Source organism: Phlebotomus argentipes, unplaced genomic scaffold, assembly GCF_947086385.1.
Source record: "Phlebotomus argentipes unplaced genomic scaffold, Phlebotomus argentipes genome assembly contig_2, whole genome shotgun sequence".
NCBI classification, from domain to species: Eukaryota; Metazoa; Arthropoda; class Insecta; order Diptera; family Psychodidae; genus Phlebotomus; species Phlebotomus argentipes.
In genome coordinates this window covers 8,962,288-8,980,232 of record NW_026776162.1, presented here as the reverse complement: position 1 = coordinate 8,980,232, position 17,945 = coordinate 8,962,288, and the positions used below count along the sequence as shown (strand labels likewise).

General features: G+C 40.2%; 1 protein-coding gene across 1 annotated transcript; it reads left to right on the top strand.

Moving 5' to 3' along the window:
• Positions 1 to 9,070: 9,070 nt before the first annotated feature.
• On the top strand, positions 9,071 to 17,684 carry LOC132265086 (OTU domain-containing protein 7B-like). Its single transcript, XM_059765555.1, has 5 exons — positions 9,071 to 9,191; positions 9,471 to 9,602; positions 9,663 to 10,020; positions 10,083 to 10,204; positions 13,565 to 17,684. Exons 2-5 carry the CDS (start codon positions 9,482 to 9,484, stop codon positions 15,217 to 15,219), a joined length of 2,256 nt encoding a protein of 751 aa, XP_059621538.1. The 5' UTR covers positions 9,071 to 9,191; positions 9,471 to 9,481; the 3' UTR covers positions 15,220 to 17,684.
• Positions 17,685 to 17,945: the final 261 nt, after the last annotated feature.

Here is a 17,945-nt window from a genome sequence, read left to right as displayed (position 1 = left end):
TTCCGTTTCAATCAAATTGAGGCATTTTCCTATTTAATTTTGCTTAAAAGCCAATTTGATTGCTTTTTTGAGGTTATGTTTAATTTAAAACAGATTAGATTGCCAAGTTCTCTCTTTCTTGGCAGATTTTAGCATTTTTGTGCGACAACACTTCATTTTGATTGAGAACAAGCCTAAAAGTTAACCATAACCTCAAAAATATCACTTAAATACAGAAAAATGTCTCTTTGTCTTGGTTCTTTTCGCGCTATTTACTGTACAAGAATATTTGCACTGCAAAAGTTTCCGTTTCAACAAATTTAGAGGCTTTTTTCTCAATTATATTGCTTAGATAAATCAATTAATCGCTTTTTTATAGGTTATGTGATAACATAACCCTTAAAATCATATAATTTGCGTTTAAACTAAGAATTTTTCACTTTTCTTAGTAGAATTGAGTATTTGCGTTCGAAAAAGCTTAAGATTAGATTAGAAAACAGCTTAAAAGTCAACCATAACCTCAAAAATGTCTCAAAGAATAAGTGATAAGTCAGAATTGAGTGTGAGAAGCCGTTGAAGGAGTGGAAAAAGCGATGGAAACTGCATTTTTAAGGGCGTTAAGAAGTGTCTGGAAGTGCTGAAGATTCTGCAGAGGAATTGCGGAAGTGTTTTGGAAGTGGTGTACACTGTTGAGGCGTATTATCTCCCCCCTTGGAATTAGAATACCCATCAGAGGTCGAAAAAAAGGAAAGTTTAGCATCGAAATAAAATGACTCAATCATACTCAAGACGGAGAATTTCAATTGCAATCTATGGTCAGTGTTTAACACGACAGGCGCGCGTGTGTCGTTTTTACGGCGCGCCACGGCTTTTATGGTGGAAAGGATTCCTCAGGAGATGATCTTGCGCCATAATTGCCAACAAAAATCCACCCCGTGAAAATTCCAAGAAAATGTGGCCTGAATGAACTTTCGCACCACATAAATTCGCCATGCGCGCGCATTGTTGTGAAGCATTTCTTGTCGCACATCTCATTTGTACCGCCGCTTGTCCAAACACCCCAAATTTACATAGTCGCCCAGCGTCTGGTGACACCTTGGCTGCATTGAATTTTATCTGCGCTATCGCGCGCGAGATTAGCACAAGAAAGGCTCCCGAGATGCTCGCGGTGACAATGAGAAAAAAGCCGCAGAATCTGCGCCAGACACAATCAGAATGGGCACAATTGGTGTTTATTATTTTGACAAAGATCTGCCCAACAGTCTGCACACCTGTGGCCGTTCTGTGTCTTCCCAGCGCGAGAAAATTCCCGCACAATTCGTGAGATGGAAACGCTTGCGAAAGACAAGGGGCTGATAAATAGTGAAAAATAGTTAAAAATCACCCAAAAATTGATCTAAAAGCAACAATTTTCACGTCTCTTTGAAGATTTATGAAATAAAATGGAAATATTTGAGACAAAATTGAAAAAATAAACGAAATATTTTAAATTTATGTTGAAAATTTTTACAATTATTTAGAAGAAAGCTTAAAAATTGATTTATTTAAAAAAAAACATGCATTTTTTCAATTTAATGTGGAAAAAAATTAGAGTTAAGAATACTTTTTTTGATTTTTCAAATTCTTTTTGTACTATTTCTCAAGATTATTAAAACCAATAGAAAAGAATTCAAAAAATACCTCAAAACGCATTTTTGAGTCTTTTTTTTAAGAATCTTTAGTAATATTGAACCTTTGAAGTTATGAAAAAAACTTGAAAAAATATTAGAATGTTTATTTATCAGAATAAATCGATAAAATTATAAAATCCCTCAATTTTTGTTGAATAATTCATTAATATTCCATTGAATAAATATTTTATTAGTTTTTTCAAACTTTTTTAAGTTCTTTAAGGCTTCAATTATTCAAAATTCTTGAAAAATTAGATTTTTCTACACCAAAAATGCGATTTTTTACTATTTTAAACTATTAAACTACTTAAGACTTGATTTAAGACAATTTAACTCTCTGTTTATTGCAGATCTTGAAGCATTCTTAGACATTTTAGGGTGCTTTAAGCCTTCTTCTCACCCTTCTGGCCACTTGTCAGCCCTTGGGGATTTATTGTGTTGATTTTCTCAGCCGCAACTCGCCTTTTTTCCCCCCCATCTTTGGACGCTTATGGTCAAGAGTTTAACATGAGGTTTGCTTATCAAATTCGGGCGATCCTTTCATGAGATCTGCGCTTTCTTCGTCGTGCCTTTTTCGCGCATTCACTCCCCGAAAAATGCTGCGAAATCTCGCCGTGTTGCTTTTTGCATAATAATGCGCTTCTGCATCTTTTTTGACTGCGAAATCACGCGCGCATCCCAGAAGCCTGTGCGCACTTTTTCCCGCGCGCTCGCGCTATCGCGAGAGGACAAAGGCCGCGATCTCCTCGCGAATCCCTTCACTTTTTTTTTCTCTCCTTCTGGTTGCCTTGCAAATTGTGTATTCGTGTTCTTCAGCTCGTGTTTACAAAAATACATCCATACATCTGTCAATCACTCAATCTGTCCAATATCGCGCATTTTATTGCGCTCTTCGCCTCAGCCAATTTTAGCATCCTTTGCAAAAAGTCTCTTTGCCACTGCTTCTGTGTCTTGCCATAACACTTGAATTCAACCCTCGGCGCGAGAAGGTGAAGCACAGACGCGATAACCATTAGGAACACCCACAAAAAAAGCCAAGAAGCCATCATTAATTGCCACGATAAAACACATCTTCGCCGCGCGCGGTTCGCGATCGTGGGCAGAGGCAGAAAACCTTCGCGGGATGCTGTGCTATCGGAGACCTTGATCGTATTGCTCTGCTGTGTGTTGTGAAATTCTGTGCCTCGGATGTTGCCAAAGCGCGCTGGTTCAAGATCGTCCAAAAGTAGGGCAAAAGAGATGATCCTCACCAAATTCGGTAGAATTGCTTCCAATTGCAAAATGTGCGCGTGAGTTTTTCTTTCTATGCGACGCAAGCAAAACACCTCCGAGCGTCGCACTTTCAGCCAAAGAGGCGATCAAAGAGAGGGCAAAAGAGACATAGAGACATTGAAGGCAGCAATTGATCGATTCAGCAATCAATTTCAATTGCCAATGCACTTGAATGCACACACGGAGGTGGAAAAAAAAGGGAGGCGAAAGAACACGGACCTCAACAAATTTCCAACAAAATGTCGATCAACAGTGCGCCCGCGATAAGATCTTCAATTATATGCCTTTTGCGAATGCATTTCAAGCCTCTCTCTGGAAGTCTCTCGCCACCCGAAGCTGTGCTGAGAATCGCAAATTGTGCAATTGCGCGAAGAGAGGCAGAAAGAATTGTGCAGAACTTGCCAAGGAGACATTTGGAGTAATTCCTCATATTCGCCGGATCGCAATTTGTTTGATCTCCCCCTCAAAATGGCTCATTGCAAATGCCACGTGAATCCGAATTGACATCGCATGGGAGTTAGTCTAATTACGTGATTTGCTGCCGACTTGCCATCGTCGAGAGGGAAAAGAATTGCTGGTAATTTAGGACGTGATTTGCCTCCTTCAATCGCTCTTCTCGCTTTCGCACTCAACTTTGCCAGTGGCGTCGATCGAGTAGAAAACCCGCGAAATTTCTGCAAAAAATCCCATCATAACCTCAAAATGTCACTAAAAAAATCGTTTAGGACTCAATTTGGAAGCTTTTAAGGACACAAAATCATCTAATCTTGCAGATTCAGAGTCTAAATTGTCCAAAATGTTCTCTAAATGACAATTTCTTAAGATCAAATGACTATTTTTGAGGTTATGTTCGACTTCAACACAATTTCCAGTGTTTCTTGGCATCAAATGGGCAGAATAGAGATTTTTATGGCATCAATAACTGCCTTGTAATGCTTACAATCGTTTTCTAGGTTATGTCATGAACTTAAAAAAGATTTAACGGCTAAAAACCTAAAAAAACACAAATTCTGACCAGTAATCTGAAATCAATTCCATTTATAAGCACAAAAGATCACTAATTTGAAACTTTTATATCAAAAAGAGCAATAAATTCAAACATAACCTCAAAAATAATATTCTTACTCTAAATTATGTCTTTATTTAAAGTTTTCTCACCTATTTTCCAATTGAATATGAAATTTTGATCATCAAACTATTCCTTGAAACCAGTCTAATAAGAATTCTTAAAGATTCTTAGTTCATTAGTAATTTGAGGTTAGGATGATAAAGATCTTCAAAAATACTTTGAATAAAATTGTCAGTCCGTTTTTTGTGTGATAAAATCAAGAATTTCCCGTTTTTTTGATTGAATATCAATGATTTATTACTGAAAACATATTTTCTAACTCTTTTTGATTCAAAACGCCACAATTTACTAAGAATTCTGTGATTTCTCAAAGAGTTTCAAGTGAGTTTCAATAACTCGTCAGTAAAAGAATAATTTAAAAGAGAAATTATTGTAAGATTTTGAACATTTCCAGTCAAGTTTCCAGTTCTTCACCACTTCTAACAGCATTATCTCCCCCTTGGCGTCGACAAAACGATGATTTTCGCGTGAATTAGAGCGTTTTGGGGATTCTTTCGCTACAGATTGGCTGTGAAGCGTGACGGAATGGCATCAGGACCGGGACAGAGTGTGTCCTGATCGCTGTGTGCATAATGAGAAGTGCGCGGAGAGAAAAGGAATCTTCAAGTGCGCACTGAAAATCAATTCAAATTGCTCTAGTTCGCGACGCCGAGAGAATCCACAAGAGGATCACCAATTTAAAATGAAATATTTCAGTGGCGCAGAAAAATATGAAATCTCCTCTATGCGATCGGAATATTTTAAAAATTATCACGCACAGGAATTTAATAAGGATGGAAAATATGCTTTCATGATAGAATTTCAGCTTGATCGCCATCTTTGGCATGGCAAAATACATAAATTCATATTGACATTCCAATGTCTTCTGTTCGATTGTATCGAAGATTCGCATTTTGCTCAAGCGCAGCAATTGATTGTGTTTATCGTGATCTTCATTAATGTTAATTAGATAAGCGCTGGGAGAATTTGTAACACTTGAGAAATGTCTTAATCAACTTGTGATCTCTTGGCTTTAGGAAAAACTCTCTCGAAGGCAAGCAGAAGTTGCCGAAAGATTTGCTTCACTATTTGTAGACAATCTCACGGTCTTTTTTCCTTCTCTTTCACCTCTTGCCGCGTGTTTTTGATTCAATTAACGAAAATGGCATCGTAAACCATTGGCGAAAGATTCGACGGGAGTATTTTTGGGTGAAAAAGTGCGACAAATCCGCCCAAAAATGCAGAAAAAACAGGCCGTTTAGGGATTATATGAAATTAATTGAAAGGTGGCGCGCGGGCAAGAAATTGAGGAAGAAACTTGATGGAAATCGATCTCATTAACCGTGGCCAAAATGCCGCGAAATGATTTGAGGGTCTTTATTTTATGTGGAAGTCTTTTGCATACAAAATGCCTGTAATCACTTTATTAAACGACTGCGCGATGATGACGGTGATTGTGAGGATTGAAAATTATTGGAGAGCAATTCGCATTGGACAAGAAGTCAATCATTACGGGAAATCAAAGTGAGAGGTCATCGTCTTTCCTCTCTCCCTTAGACGCAATGTTTTGGGCCAAAGAGAGGAAAACAAGGCGGGAAATGATCTGGGCAACAATCTCTCTCTCTCTCTTAAAGTATGACTATTAAGAGATCGAGCGGATGGAAAACAAGAGTGCAATTTTGGCATATGAAATTCCCCGCATTCGCATAATTACAGCGTTTTGCAGGAATTTTCGAATTTGCCTCTTTGATCAGGGACCATTATTCATCCCGTGAGCAGCATTGCGTCTCATCACTTTATCATTATCCCAATGGCCAGTGTGTGTCAATTTAACCTCGGCCATTTGCCCAAGTGAGCGTGTTCTCGAATTTGTGCCTTTTCTTCGCATCCCTTCTTAAGACGCCATCAACTTTATTGGCCCAAACATTGACACGGATCACTTGCGAACACGCTCAAATAATGACGCCAAGCAATTTCGTAATTGGCCCATCATCAATTGACTTCTTCTGCGTTTCTTATTGACATCACGCGGGAGTTTTCGGCTGATCCGCGCCTGGCGATATTCAAAGCGCGCGATCTCGTTAAGGGCGCTCAATTATAAGGCGACTTCCCAACTAATCAGGACATCGTGAGCAGAATAAAAGAGCGATCAAGCAATTTTCCTTGCTTTCACACAGGATTTGCACTGGAAATCTCCACCGAAAATCCGTTTTCTCACATGAATTTATGACTAAACTTCAAGGGAAGGTCAGTCGGGAAAGGGTTACCAGATTAGAATTTCATAAAAGCGCCTAAAATGAATTTAGCGACGGAAAAGCAGAGATTTAATAAGAAAAACTGTAAGTTAGAAAGGTTTTTAATTGATTTATTGACTAGAAGAAGAACGAATGAAAAGTTCAGATAAAAGTAAGGTTAGAAACACCTAAAATTGTGGCTAACTTCGCTCCTTTTGCCTTTTGCAGATCCCAAAAATGTCAAGATGGGACAAAATAACAGATTTCCTTGTCAGAATCATGCAATGGAAGGAATTGAAATGGATTTTTCTGGTAGAATTCTGCAGAATGTCCTTGAAAATGTCTGTTGTGATTGTGTTTTTCTGGACAAAAATGCTATTTTTATGCTGAAAACAGCGAAAAATCAATTCTTCTAACATTGGCGAATATCTGAAAGATCGAAGAAAACCTTTTAAGCTTTATTTAAGCGAAATATTCCAAAGACAAGAAAGTCTTCCAACTCTCGATGATCTTCGTCTGAATTGCACACCTCTTGTGGCCCCAATAATTCCCCCTTGTTCGCGACTTTTCTGACCCATTTTCCGTCTTGAGACAGTCTCGCGCTTGATTTACAACTCAGGTCGGAAATCGTGCTTAGTTCCTGTCTCTATTTTTTCTCCCATCATTCACAACACCAAAAATTTCCACATCGCAGCGCACATTTTTGTCATCGCCAGAGAAAACGATTCAGCATTTCATCGCCCAGTCGCAATAAAGCATCTTGCGCGCGGCACAGGGGGAGGCAATTGGCCTGGCGCACTCAGTCACCAATCAATTTCACCTCCCCGTGCGAATTCCATAGCGTCCCGCACGGCTGCACAGACGTAAACATTTGGAGAGCGCATTTCGCAGTTTATATCGAAAATTGGCGGCAATTTAATGGCGGGAATGCGCAAATGCATTTTCTTAACGAGAAATTTTAATTAAAACTACACAAAAAATGCATCTCATTGTTTCCATATGTGCTCGCGCGCACACAGAAAACCGCGAAAAATTGCTGCACATCAAAGATTGGCTGCACTTTGCCATCAGGGATCTTCTTGGGCTTCCGCGAAACTCTTGCGCGCACTCTTCGTGCGCTGACTTTCGCGAATTGACCTGAACATGTCGTGCTCCAGTTTTTTTTCGCCTCCCTTTTTCCCGATTTTATTGAAAATCTTATCGAATTGCCAATTGAATAGCGCAAGGCGGGCCGAAATGGGTTAGTTTGGGATCAAAACTGGAGTAAATAAGGCAATATTGTTGCCGAAAATGCTTTTAAGAGCAAAAAGTGACGCTGTTTGTACTGTTTTATTCTTTAGAAGTCGAATTTTAGCAATTTAACGCTAAGCCACGCCCTCTCAGTTGCTCCGCCCCATCAAATTACCAAATTCTCGCTCTTAAATGTATTTCTCAGCTACTAAACATCATTTATTCACGCCTATTTCAATCAATAACACAAATCAATGTGAAAAACATTCAACTGCAGTTATTCGCACTGATAAATCCAACCAGACCGCAAAGCCCTGCCTTTCGCTATACTTGATTTGGTGTTGTGTTGCTTTTACGGCGTCGCCCTTCGCGTGCTGGGAAAGAGAGGAACTTGGCGAGGAAAGGAGGCAAGACAAAACAAGACTCATTTGCGGTCTCTGCGCTCGATTGTCTCTCTTTCTCTTCTCTCCCACTCTGGACAATAAATCCAGCCGATCCTCACCAATAGATCACCACGAAAATTGATAAAAACGTAATCGTGAATCATGTTAATCAGAGCTTCAATGCTGAGGAATTTCTCTCTTCGCCCCCTAAAAAGAGATTCTCTTCTTGATCGCTGGTCAATTTATCTTGCTTTCTCAGAAAAGTCTGGCGGTCAAGCGCGAGGCAGGAAGAAAAAAAAAGTGTGTGTATTTCCAGCATCTTCATAATCTGGGCTTAGAATGCGTAATTCATTGGGCTTTGAGACCATTTAAACGGATTGGACGACACTTTCTTGACGGTGATTATTTTTTATGGGACGCAAACAGACCGAGATTCTTATTTTTAACACCGTCGTGTTTGCGCCTCAACAGTAAATTATCACATTTTGATAATAAAGTCGGCGTCATTTGGATTAAGCGCGCGAGGACAAAAGGCGCAATGAAGCGCGGAATTCTCAGTGCATTTGTCATGTCGTTTCACCTTTTCACACCTCGCATTTCTTTCGATTTCTTTGTAAAAAAATATCAGTCATAGTTTTTTCGGGAAGTCTTTTGAAATTGTCGATTTTGCCGCCAATTAAGGGCAATTGAAAGGTTTCCATTTGGGAAATTTCCCTTCTTGAGAGAAGATTTGATGAATTTGCGATTATTTGTGGTGCAATTTCAATGGAAAATCACATAAAACCAGTTTATCAGTTGAATTTGATAAGATTTGAGCTTGATTAATTCAATTTTCCAGGGTTTTTAGGCATTTCAAAGTTCCCTCCATTCAGCATGGCAACACTTTGTTTGGAGAATTTCCTCTCACGTGGCAACACTTTAATTACTCATCGCCCGACTGGAGAAATACCAGCAATTCGTACTCTAACCGCTCTTTCAAATGCTTTTATTTCACCAATTTCTGCAAAAAAGCAGAGAAATCTTGAAAAAATCCCATTATTTCTTGTCATAAAAACTATTCACATGAACTCATTCTTGTCTTATTCATTAATTTCTTCACGCTTTTCCATCAACTCCTTACGCAGTATCGCTACTCGTCAGCGATTCGCAGCTGTGCTGATTGTGCGCATTGTCAGTTGGGTTCAATCTGTCAAATCCGAAAACTTCGCAGATTGTTTTGCAAAATTATGAGATCATTTATTTTCCTTAAAAGTAGATATATTTTTAGCGACAGGTAATCCAAGTTGCTGCTCAACGCCTCATTTCCACCCTCAAAGTGAGTATTTTGGCCAAAATCAGTGGATTCAGTGTGAAATCCGAGTGTTTTCTCCGTCGCGATTTCCCTTTCCCACTCGCGCTTGGCCAGCATTGAAGACGTTCGCTTCTATGGCTGGTTGTTTTCAAGGGGATTCCTCACGGTCATGTCATGAGGGTACCATTAGTGGCTCCTCCAATCCGCTTCCAGTCTCTGGCCGCACTTTAATTGGCCGTGAGAGCGGAATTCTGTCGCTGCGGAAGTCGCTGTGAATCACCAACTTTCCTTCTTTCTGGCCAGGATTCTTAGCGATGCTGAAGCAGAAGCTGGTGAAGGAGTTCGTGGAGGCCACAGGAGCGCCCCAGGCGGACGCCCTCAGCTGCCTGACCACGTGGAATTGGGATCTTCCCAAGGCGCTCATCGACTACAGAGGTAAAAGATTGTCTTCTTGTCCGGAAAGGCTCTTCTCACGCCTCCTGGCCGTCCTTCCAGACACCTCAACGACTGAGTACCTCAGCGAGCAGCGCCCCGAGGAGCCACCCGGTTTCTGGAGCACGCAAGACGTGGAGAAACTCCCTCCGGCCGCCGATGGCAGCCAAAGTAAACACAGTGACTCAGGCGATAAGAGCGCCGACGGCAATCAAGGGGATTTTCTCGGTCGTCTGGCAGACAAGAAGCTCGCCAGGCGAATCTCCAAGGCGGACGACAACGTGCACCTCGTGTCGCAGGCCCGAGGCGAATTCTCGCGCGATCCCACAACCAAAGATGACCCGAAGAAGCCACGCGAGCGCCTCGATCCGGATTACACGTTCTCCCTGCCCGACCTCTTCGTCTACCCGGACAACTTCAGGTACACTTCCCGCCGCCCAATCACTCCTCTGTGCTTACTAATGCGCCAATCCTCCCTTCCAGGCGCTTCCTCGAGAGGGATTTGATAGAGAACTCGACGCTAGTCGCCCTCGAGCAGGCTCACAGGCTCAATTGGTGGACGAATCTCGACGGCTGCACCAAAATGTGGCCTCTCTCCACCACAGGTGAGTCACGATCCGCTCTTGACCCACTCCACAGGGTGTCAAGCAGCCGTTTGGCTGGCAAAAGCGTCGCAATTAGCATTCGCTGTCGCCTCAAATGCCAATTGGCGTAAAATTATTCAGATTTTCCTGCAAAATTCAAAGCTAAAGACCACGAAAATCGATTAAAAGCAGCCAAAGCTTGAGAATGAGCAAGAAATTGGAATTATTATGCAAGTTATTTGTTCGAAAAACGACCGGAAAATGATAAAATTGCTATATTTAGTGACACTGAGAGAAAAGAATTGAATTTTTGAGTCATTTACTGAACAAAGAATCAATTAACAATGAAAATTTCTCTCAAATTCTTATATTTAGAATGAAAATGAATCATTAAAAACGTAAAAAGTTCATTAAGAGGCTAAATTTGAACTAAATATGACTGAAAATGGGCGGGGAATTCGAGTGGGCGGAGCTTCTGGTTCATAAGAAGAAGCGTTTCTTGATGAAAATGCAATTAATTATCATTTCTTAACAACAAATAACAGGAAATCTTTATAAAATTGCTTTAATCTATATTTTAATCAAACTCTTATCAACAAATCTAAGAGATTTCTCACGGTTTTTGTATAAAAAGATGAATTTTAACCTAATTTTACAGCAAAGTAGTCAAAAATTATTTATTTCACGGACATTTTCGCAAGTTTATCACATAAAACCTAATTCAAATTGTTTTCAAGTGGGCGGGGCTTAAGAATCTAAGTCAAATCTAAGAGATTTCTCACGGATTTTGTACGGAAAGAAGAATTTTAACCTAATTTTACAGCAAAGTAATCAGAAATTATTTATTCCTCAGACATTTTTGCTAATTTATCACATAAAACTTAAACCAAGTCGATTTCAAGTGGGCGTGGCTTAAGAATGGGCGGTTCTTTGGCATTTTGAACACGTCAATTGATGAAAATGCTTCACAATTCAGTCGATTTGGTCGCTTAAAGCACACAAAAGCAGTCGAATTGCCGATACAATGACTGATGACGAATGCGACGGATTGATTGAGCGCAGTTTCTCCGCACCCTGTGTTTTGGGTTGAAAACTACGCAATATCTTGCAATGCTTCAATAACTTTGGCGGCGGTATTTAGAGCTTCTCCTTATTGACAATGCGAAATGGCGTTTCAGGGTGAATTCTTCGCATTCGCGATCTGAATTCCATTGAAAATTTTCCATCGCGAAAATTTTCGGCTTGTTGGAGAGTTTTTGATTCTCTGTTGGTCGATAAGCTCAATAAAAATCCACGTGTTTGTGCCGCTCGAGAGTGTTTGATTAAGAGGCGGCGCAAGTTGAAGTGGAATTTACAGGCGGACTAACAAGTTTGCCTCCTTGAGGGATGATCAAATATTTGTGAGCATCTCAGGGCGAAGCGTCCTTGAATAATAATGAGCAATTGATAAGAAATGTCCGGAGACGATAAGCGGAGAGCAAACTCTATCTCGTCTTTGGCGAGAAAGCCAAGTTGAATTGGGTCAATTGAGTTCCTTTCACTCCGCAATCTTTGCGACTTTTTTCTACATTGCATGCAAAATTGCGCGCTTCTCGCGAGATATAAAAATTGTGCATTTCCACGCTGCAATTGTTGCTTTTTCCTTGGCAAATGCCAAGTGATTTCCTTGAAAAATTCATCGTCCGGAGAGGAATATTTGCCTTTCTCGCGCGCGCGGGGAAATTGTGCTGTTTTCACGTCATTATATGAGGAAACGATTTTGCAATATTGTGCACAATTTCCATGCCATTCAAAAAGACCATTTTCCTTTGCTTTTCGTCTCTTCTTCAAGTCAAGGCAATTGAATTTGAATTTTTTTGGGAAAAGATAAGTTAGTCTGGAATTATGTTAACACAATTTTCTGTGACTTCCGCAGTTTTTTCTTTCAGCTCAATTCGCAACACAATTAGCTCTCAAGAATGTTGTGAGAAGACAAAGAAATGGAGTGGAAAATCCACTTGAGAACAGAATTTCCAATAAAAAAAACGAGGTTAATGAGTCAAAAAGTAATTTTAGAAATGAGTTTTCAAGCTGTTTTACCAAAGAAATCAACGATTGACAGTCAAAAAAGATGTCTAAATAGATTTTTAAGGGATTTTTGGAGCTCTTTTTATCAATTTTTTTAAAATCTTACTTGAAAAATCATGAAAAACAAGAAATGAGTTTAAAATTGTGTTACTTTTCAATGCAAAATGCAGAAAAAGTCTTCAAAAAAACATTTTTTAAAATTAATAACATGTTTTTTAAGTTTTTTTACTCTTATGTTTAAGAAAATTTACATTTGTTGAAGAAAATTTGTTACTCAAATTGGAGAAAAGTGATTTCCATTCCTCAGGTTTCCATATTCATTCCATTATTCATTCCTAATTCAAATTAATGCTTTCGAAATAATCCAGACAGACTTTTAGATCGTGAAGTCGCGGGTTCAATTCTCAAGCAGTTCGCGATTTTTTTACAACTTTTTTTCACTTCTCTTTCCTTTTTCCCGTTTTTTCCTTGACTAAATATAAATTCCTCTTCAAGAATTATCTCTAATAACCCTTTCTGACGCTCGGAATTGCTTTTTCTTCATAAAGAGAGGAAGTTTCATCCTTAAATATTCTTTTTAAACGTTTTAATGTCAATTCTTGGGCTTGAAACTTCTCCTAAGAACTCATTTTTCAAGCCGAGAATGTATTTTTCCTCAATATTTGATTGAAAAGCTGATAATATTACATTTTTGCGTCCTTTTTCTTTGCACATTTGCGTTCATAAGTTCGAATCCAGTTCGCGACAAGTTTTTTTTTCACATATTTTCCTGTTTTGGCCCTTTTTTAACTACAGTAATTTAATCAATTGGCTAATTTGGGGAATTTTAACACCTCCCAATAAATAATTATTCATCAAAAATCCTGCAAAATGTTATTTGTGAAGCAGAAGAATTTAATTCGCTGACAAAATCACGTTTTTATGGGCGAATAATAGATAAATTCTCTATATTTTATGTATTTTTAGAGCAATGTCAATGCTTTAATTTAATTCTTGGATGTTTTTTCTCTAAATTCCAGCTGAAATTATTCGTCAATTTCTCACTTGAACAATCCTCAGGATTGAAATTCAATTTTTGTGCTTTTCAACAGTATTTTCAAGCACTTTTCACAGCTAAACTCCCAAATTAACAGTGTTTAATCACATGAATTGATGTTTTTGGACTCTTTGACGATTGTTTAGTCTTAAATCATTGAATTTGATTATTTTTCTGCCAAACAATCCAAAGAAGCTTGAAATACTTCACTTTGTTGTTGAGAAGGAAGCTTTAGGAATGCGTGTTAATTCGTGTGTGTTTGTTTCCTTGGTTGGCAGGTGATGGGAATTGCTTGCTTCACGCCGCCTCGCTGGCCATTTGGGGCTTCCACGATCGGAAGTTGTCGCTGCGCTCGGAACTCTTCCATGTCATGTCGTCGCCGATGCTGAGCGAGGCCTTCGAGCGTCGCTGGCGCTTTCAGCAGACGCGCGTGAACAAGAGCGCCGGCTTTGTGTTCTCGGACGCGGAGTGGCGCAAGGAGTGGGAGGCGCTGGTGCTGATGTCATCGCCGGAGCCGCGCGAAGTGTCGTCGGCCAGCAATTTGCGGCGCTGCTCGTTTCCCATTGACAGAATTGACAGCGCCACGGCGGTTTATGAGAGTCTGGAGGAGATTCACGTGCTCGTGCTGGCGCACGTGCTCAAGCGGACGATCATCGTGATTGCCGACACGGTGTTGAGGGACTTGAATGGCGAGGCGATGGCGCCGATTCCCTTCGGCGGGATTTACATGCCGCTCGAGGTGAATCCCAATGAGTGTCAGCGCGAGCCGCTGATCCTGGCTTACGACATGGCGCACTTCTCGGCGCTCGTGCGCATGGACACGCGTGGCGATCGGCCAAACTTCCTCGCGCCACTCACGGACAACACGTTCCAACTGCTGCCGATTCAGTTTGGCATCGATCCCGGGCGGGACTTCGACTGGAGCGCCTATGATGGGACGGAGGGGAATTATAGGCTGACGGAGCAGGAGAAGATCGCGCTGCTGAGTGAATATATGAGTGTCGTGACGGTGCACAGTCGCACGAGCTCGGATGACACGATCTACAGGGATTGGGCGGAGGAGGATGCGCTGGAGAAGGAGATGAATGACATTGAGATCTCCCTGGCCGTGGATGAGACTGATCAGCCGGCGACCAAAGAGAGAAATGCCGCTGGAAAGCAATTGCACAGCGTGGCGAAGCAATTTGGCAGCATTGGGAAGAATATGAGCAAGAAGATTAAGAAGAACATCGAGAGCATCACGAAGATGGGCGGCAGTAAGTCGACGAAGAAGTATCCAGTGATGAATGGTGTGCATTTGCCGCCGCGCACGAGTGTTGCGTGCGCTCAAATTCGCGTGAAACATCACGATTTCTACGAGGCGATGATCAAGAACTATCTCGAGTGTGCGCAGGAGAGATTCATTGAGTGTGAGGTGAAGGAAGAGGTGAAGTGTGCGCCGGAAAATGGGGGTGATTTCATGGTGAATTGCGTGTCTGAGGGTTGCGTGAAGTTCGGCACGGTGGACACGAGTTATCTCTGTCCGGAGTGTTATGAGAATCAGAAGCAGCGTGAGTTCAATTCGTCCTTCTACGATCAAATGCCACGCTATGGCACGGGAAATTCCAAATTCTACACACAAGCTGACATGGAGAGTCACAAGAAGATCACGAGAATTCCTTCAGTTAAGCGTCTCAATGAGCTCGATCAGACGCTTTATCTCTCCAATTCGACGTTCTTCAATGACAAACTCGCGCCCAGCGATCCCGAGACGTTTCTCAGGAGTCGACAGGACAAAACAGCACTTGTGGTGGCGAAAGAGACGCGTCGGCAGAACATTGCGTCCATCTATGATAATCTCTGTCCGGATGATTGCAATTTCCAGTCCAACTATTGCACGAAATGCACAGATTTGCGACATGGATCGAAGGAAATTCCCGACATATCGCTGTAAGTGACCACAAAACTCTCTCTCTCTTTCTCTGTCTCTCTGTTTCTCACTCTGGCGGAGTTGCTAATGTGCAAATTGGCGAGGTTAAGTGCAAAGTTCTCTGATACCATCGGCAACAGCTTGTATTTTTGGCAATTACCACCTTCAGTGCCGCTGAACTTTCAAATGAAACACGATAGAATCATTAAGTGACTCATTTGTAGTGAACAGTGAAGAGCAAAAGTGTAGCTCAAAACTCACACACAGAAGAATTTGATTAAAAAACAGGAAAAACACTTTGATTTTCAGTTTTGAAGACATGAAACACCATGAAAATCGATTAAAACTGAAGTTTGTCGATAGAAAATGGATAAATTTCACAAACTTTGTCATATTGAGAGAGTCTCAAACTCTTGTCTTTTCATCAATGCTTAAGACAAGACTGTAAATTTAGTGTTTGACAAGAATTCCGGGGAAGTTTAGCAATAATCTGCATTGTTGTGTACAAAATTAGGGAAAGTTTGTGCTATTTATGGCACACAATATATAATGAAGTCGCATGCCAAAGTCTTTTCCATCTCCTCGAAGACGATGTGAAAAGAAAACCAGTGAGAAGATTACAGTAATTAGACAATTAGACAGCACACGAAGGATAAGATTGAGACTCTGGATTAACATCAATTGAGCTTTCGTCGGCAGAATTACCGAAAAGAGATATTAAACGGATAAACACTGGATGAAATAGGCGTGGCTTCGAAGTGGGCGGAGCTTATAAGTCGAAAAGGTGTTTTTTGCAATACTAAATTCACTTATAATATTTTATATGGTTATTTTCTGAGATAATTAAATTTCAATCTCAATTTTTCTTTTTATTCTTATGTTGAAGAAAATTTTGATTAGCATTAAATCGATTTATTTGTGCTTTTCAAAAGTGTTTAATCACATGAATTGATGCTTTTGACAATTGCTTACTGAATGACGGATTATTTCTGTAATTGCACCGAAAATCGAATGAAAATGGGCGTGGCTTCGAAGTGGGCGGAGCTTATGAACTGAAAAGGTGTTTTTGCCAATAAATTCACTAATAATATTTTCTGTGGTTATTTTCTGAGTAATTAAATTTATGTCTCAATTTTTCTATTTATTCTTATGTTGAAGAAAATTGGATTAACATTAAATCGATTTATTTGGGCTTTTCAAAAGTATTTAATCACATGAATTGATGTTTTTGACGGTTGCTTATTGAATGACGGATAAACACTGGCTTAATTCTGTAATTGAACCGAAAATCTAATGAAAATGGGCGTGACTTTGGAGTGGGCGGAGCTTATAAGCTGAAAAGGTGTTTTTTGCAGTACTTTTGGTTGATTTTCTAAGATTTCACTCATATTCTTTTGTAGTTGTTATATTGAAACATATTTGGATTATCATTGAATTTTTGCAAAAATTCATTATTTTTTATGTGAATATAATTATTTGTGCTTTTCTACAACATTATTTGACATTTTTCAACTTTTTGACGGTTGTTTTTGGTTGAATTTGACTGTTTTGGAGAATTGTGACGGTTGAATTAATCAATTGAACTGAAAATGGGCGTGACTTCGAAGTGGGCGGAGCTTATGAACTACAGAAAGCTATTTTCAGCACACTTCTGCTCATTACTGTTCATCTCTCACTCTGTGTTGAAATTCAACTAAACATTTGACTTTGTGAACTGTTTCAATTAGACCTTTAATTACGTCGCCAATAGGAATTTATGCGAGTGTGAGTGTGTGAAAGTTGTCCGAATCCTACAGCAAACGACCACAAATGCAAGGGTGCATTCATCATGTTGTTGGGGAAGGAATTTTGTGAAATGCATTGCATGAGAATTTGTAAATGATCCCAAACAGTGAAATGGGGTGGAAAAAGAGAGGAGAAAGCATCGCATGTTAAGTTTGGGGCTTTTTCATTTTGTGGGGGTTGGAAATTTATGTTCAATTTATACAGCCCCCAAAAGGGTGGGGAAGGAGAAACGCATAAGGGATGAAGAGGCGAGAGAGAAAGTCATTAATTGACGAAATATTTAAATTTTTCCCGTGTATTTCTCCACTTGAGTTAAATAGGCATTTTTGGGGGGCGATTAATTGCGGCTTGGCGTGTGCGATGAATGTTGGCCTCAAACCATTCGCCGAGTGCTCGATTTTTGCAGGGCTAATGATTGATGGCACGCGCTGGGTTTGCTTGTTGGTTGAGAAGTGTGAAAAATTGCACAACAATTAAATTGTTTCCACAGCAAGAAGTGAGATTGCGAGAAGTGACACGAAGAGAGTGAAGAAGTTCTTCTTCTTTGGGTGGTTTGAGAAACTTGAGCACACTTTAAATGGGAAAACTTTCAGTTCATTTCTGTGATATCGTCACCAGTGTTGATAGGCCTTGGCAATTTCCCACCCAGACGATGACGGCTAATTGAGTTGCTCTCTCAGTGTCTTTTGGCACTGTTTTCGGGGGGCAAAGAAGAAGATGAAGATGAAGAAGAAGGGAAAAAAGGTGAATGATTAAACAATGGGAAATATGTCAAGTCACTGCAATTTTTCCACTTTTCCCTCTGTTTTTTTTTTTCTCTTGTGCGACGCACAAGAAAAGTGCCCGTGAAGAATTGTTGGGAAGTTAATGGTTGGGCGTTTGAGAGTCAGCAAGAATATCTAATAATAAAGTATGTATTTTGAGGAGGGAGGAAAAGTAAGAGAGAGAGAGAATTAAGAGCGCGA

Coding starts and splice junctions, on each gene's coding strand:
- LOC132265086 (XM_059765555.1), top strand. CDS start 9,482: ATGCTGAAGCAGAAGCTGGTGAAGGAGTTCGTGGAGGCCACAGGAGCG. Junction 9,603..9,662: donor GGCGCTCATCGACTACAGAG/GTAAAAGATTGT, acceptor CCGTCCTTCCAG/ACACCTCAACGACTGAGTAC. Junction 10,021..10,082: donor GTCTACCCGGACAACTTCAG/GTACACTTCCCG, acceptor CCTCCCTTCCAG/GCGCTTCCTCGAGAGGGATT.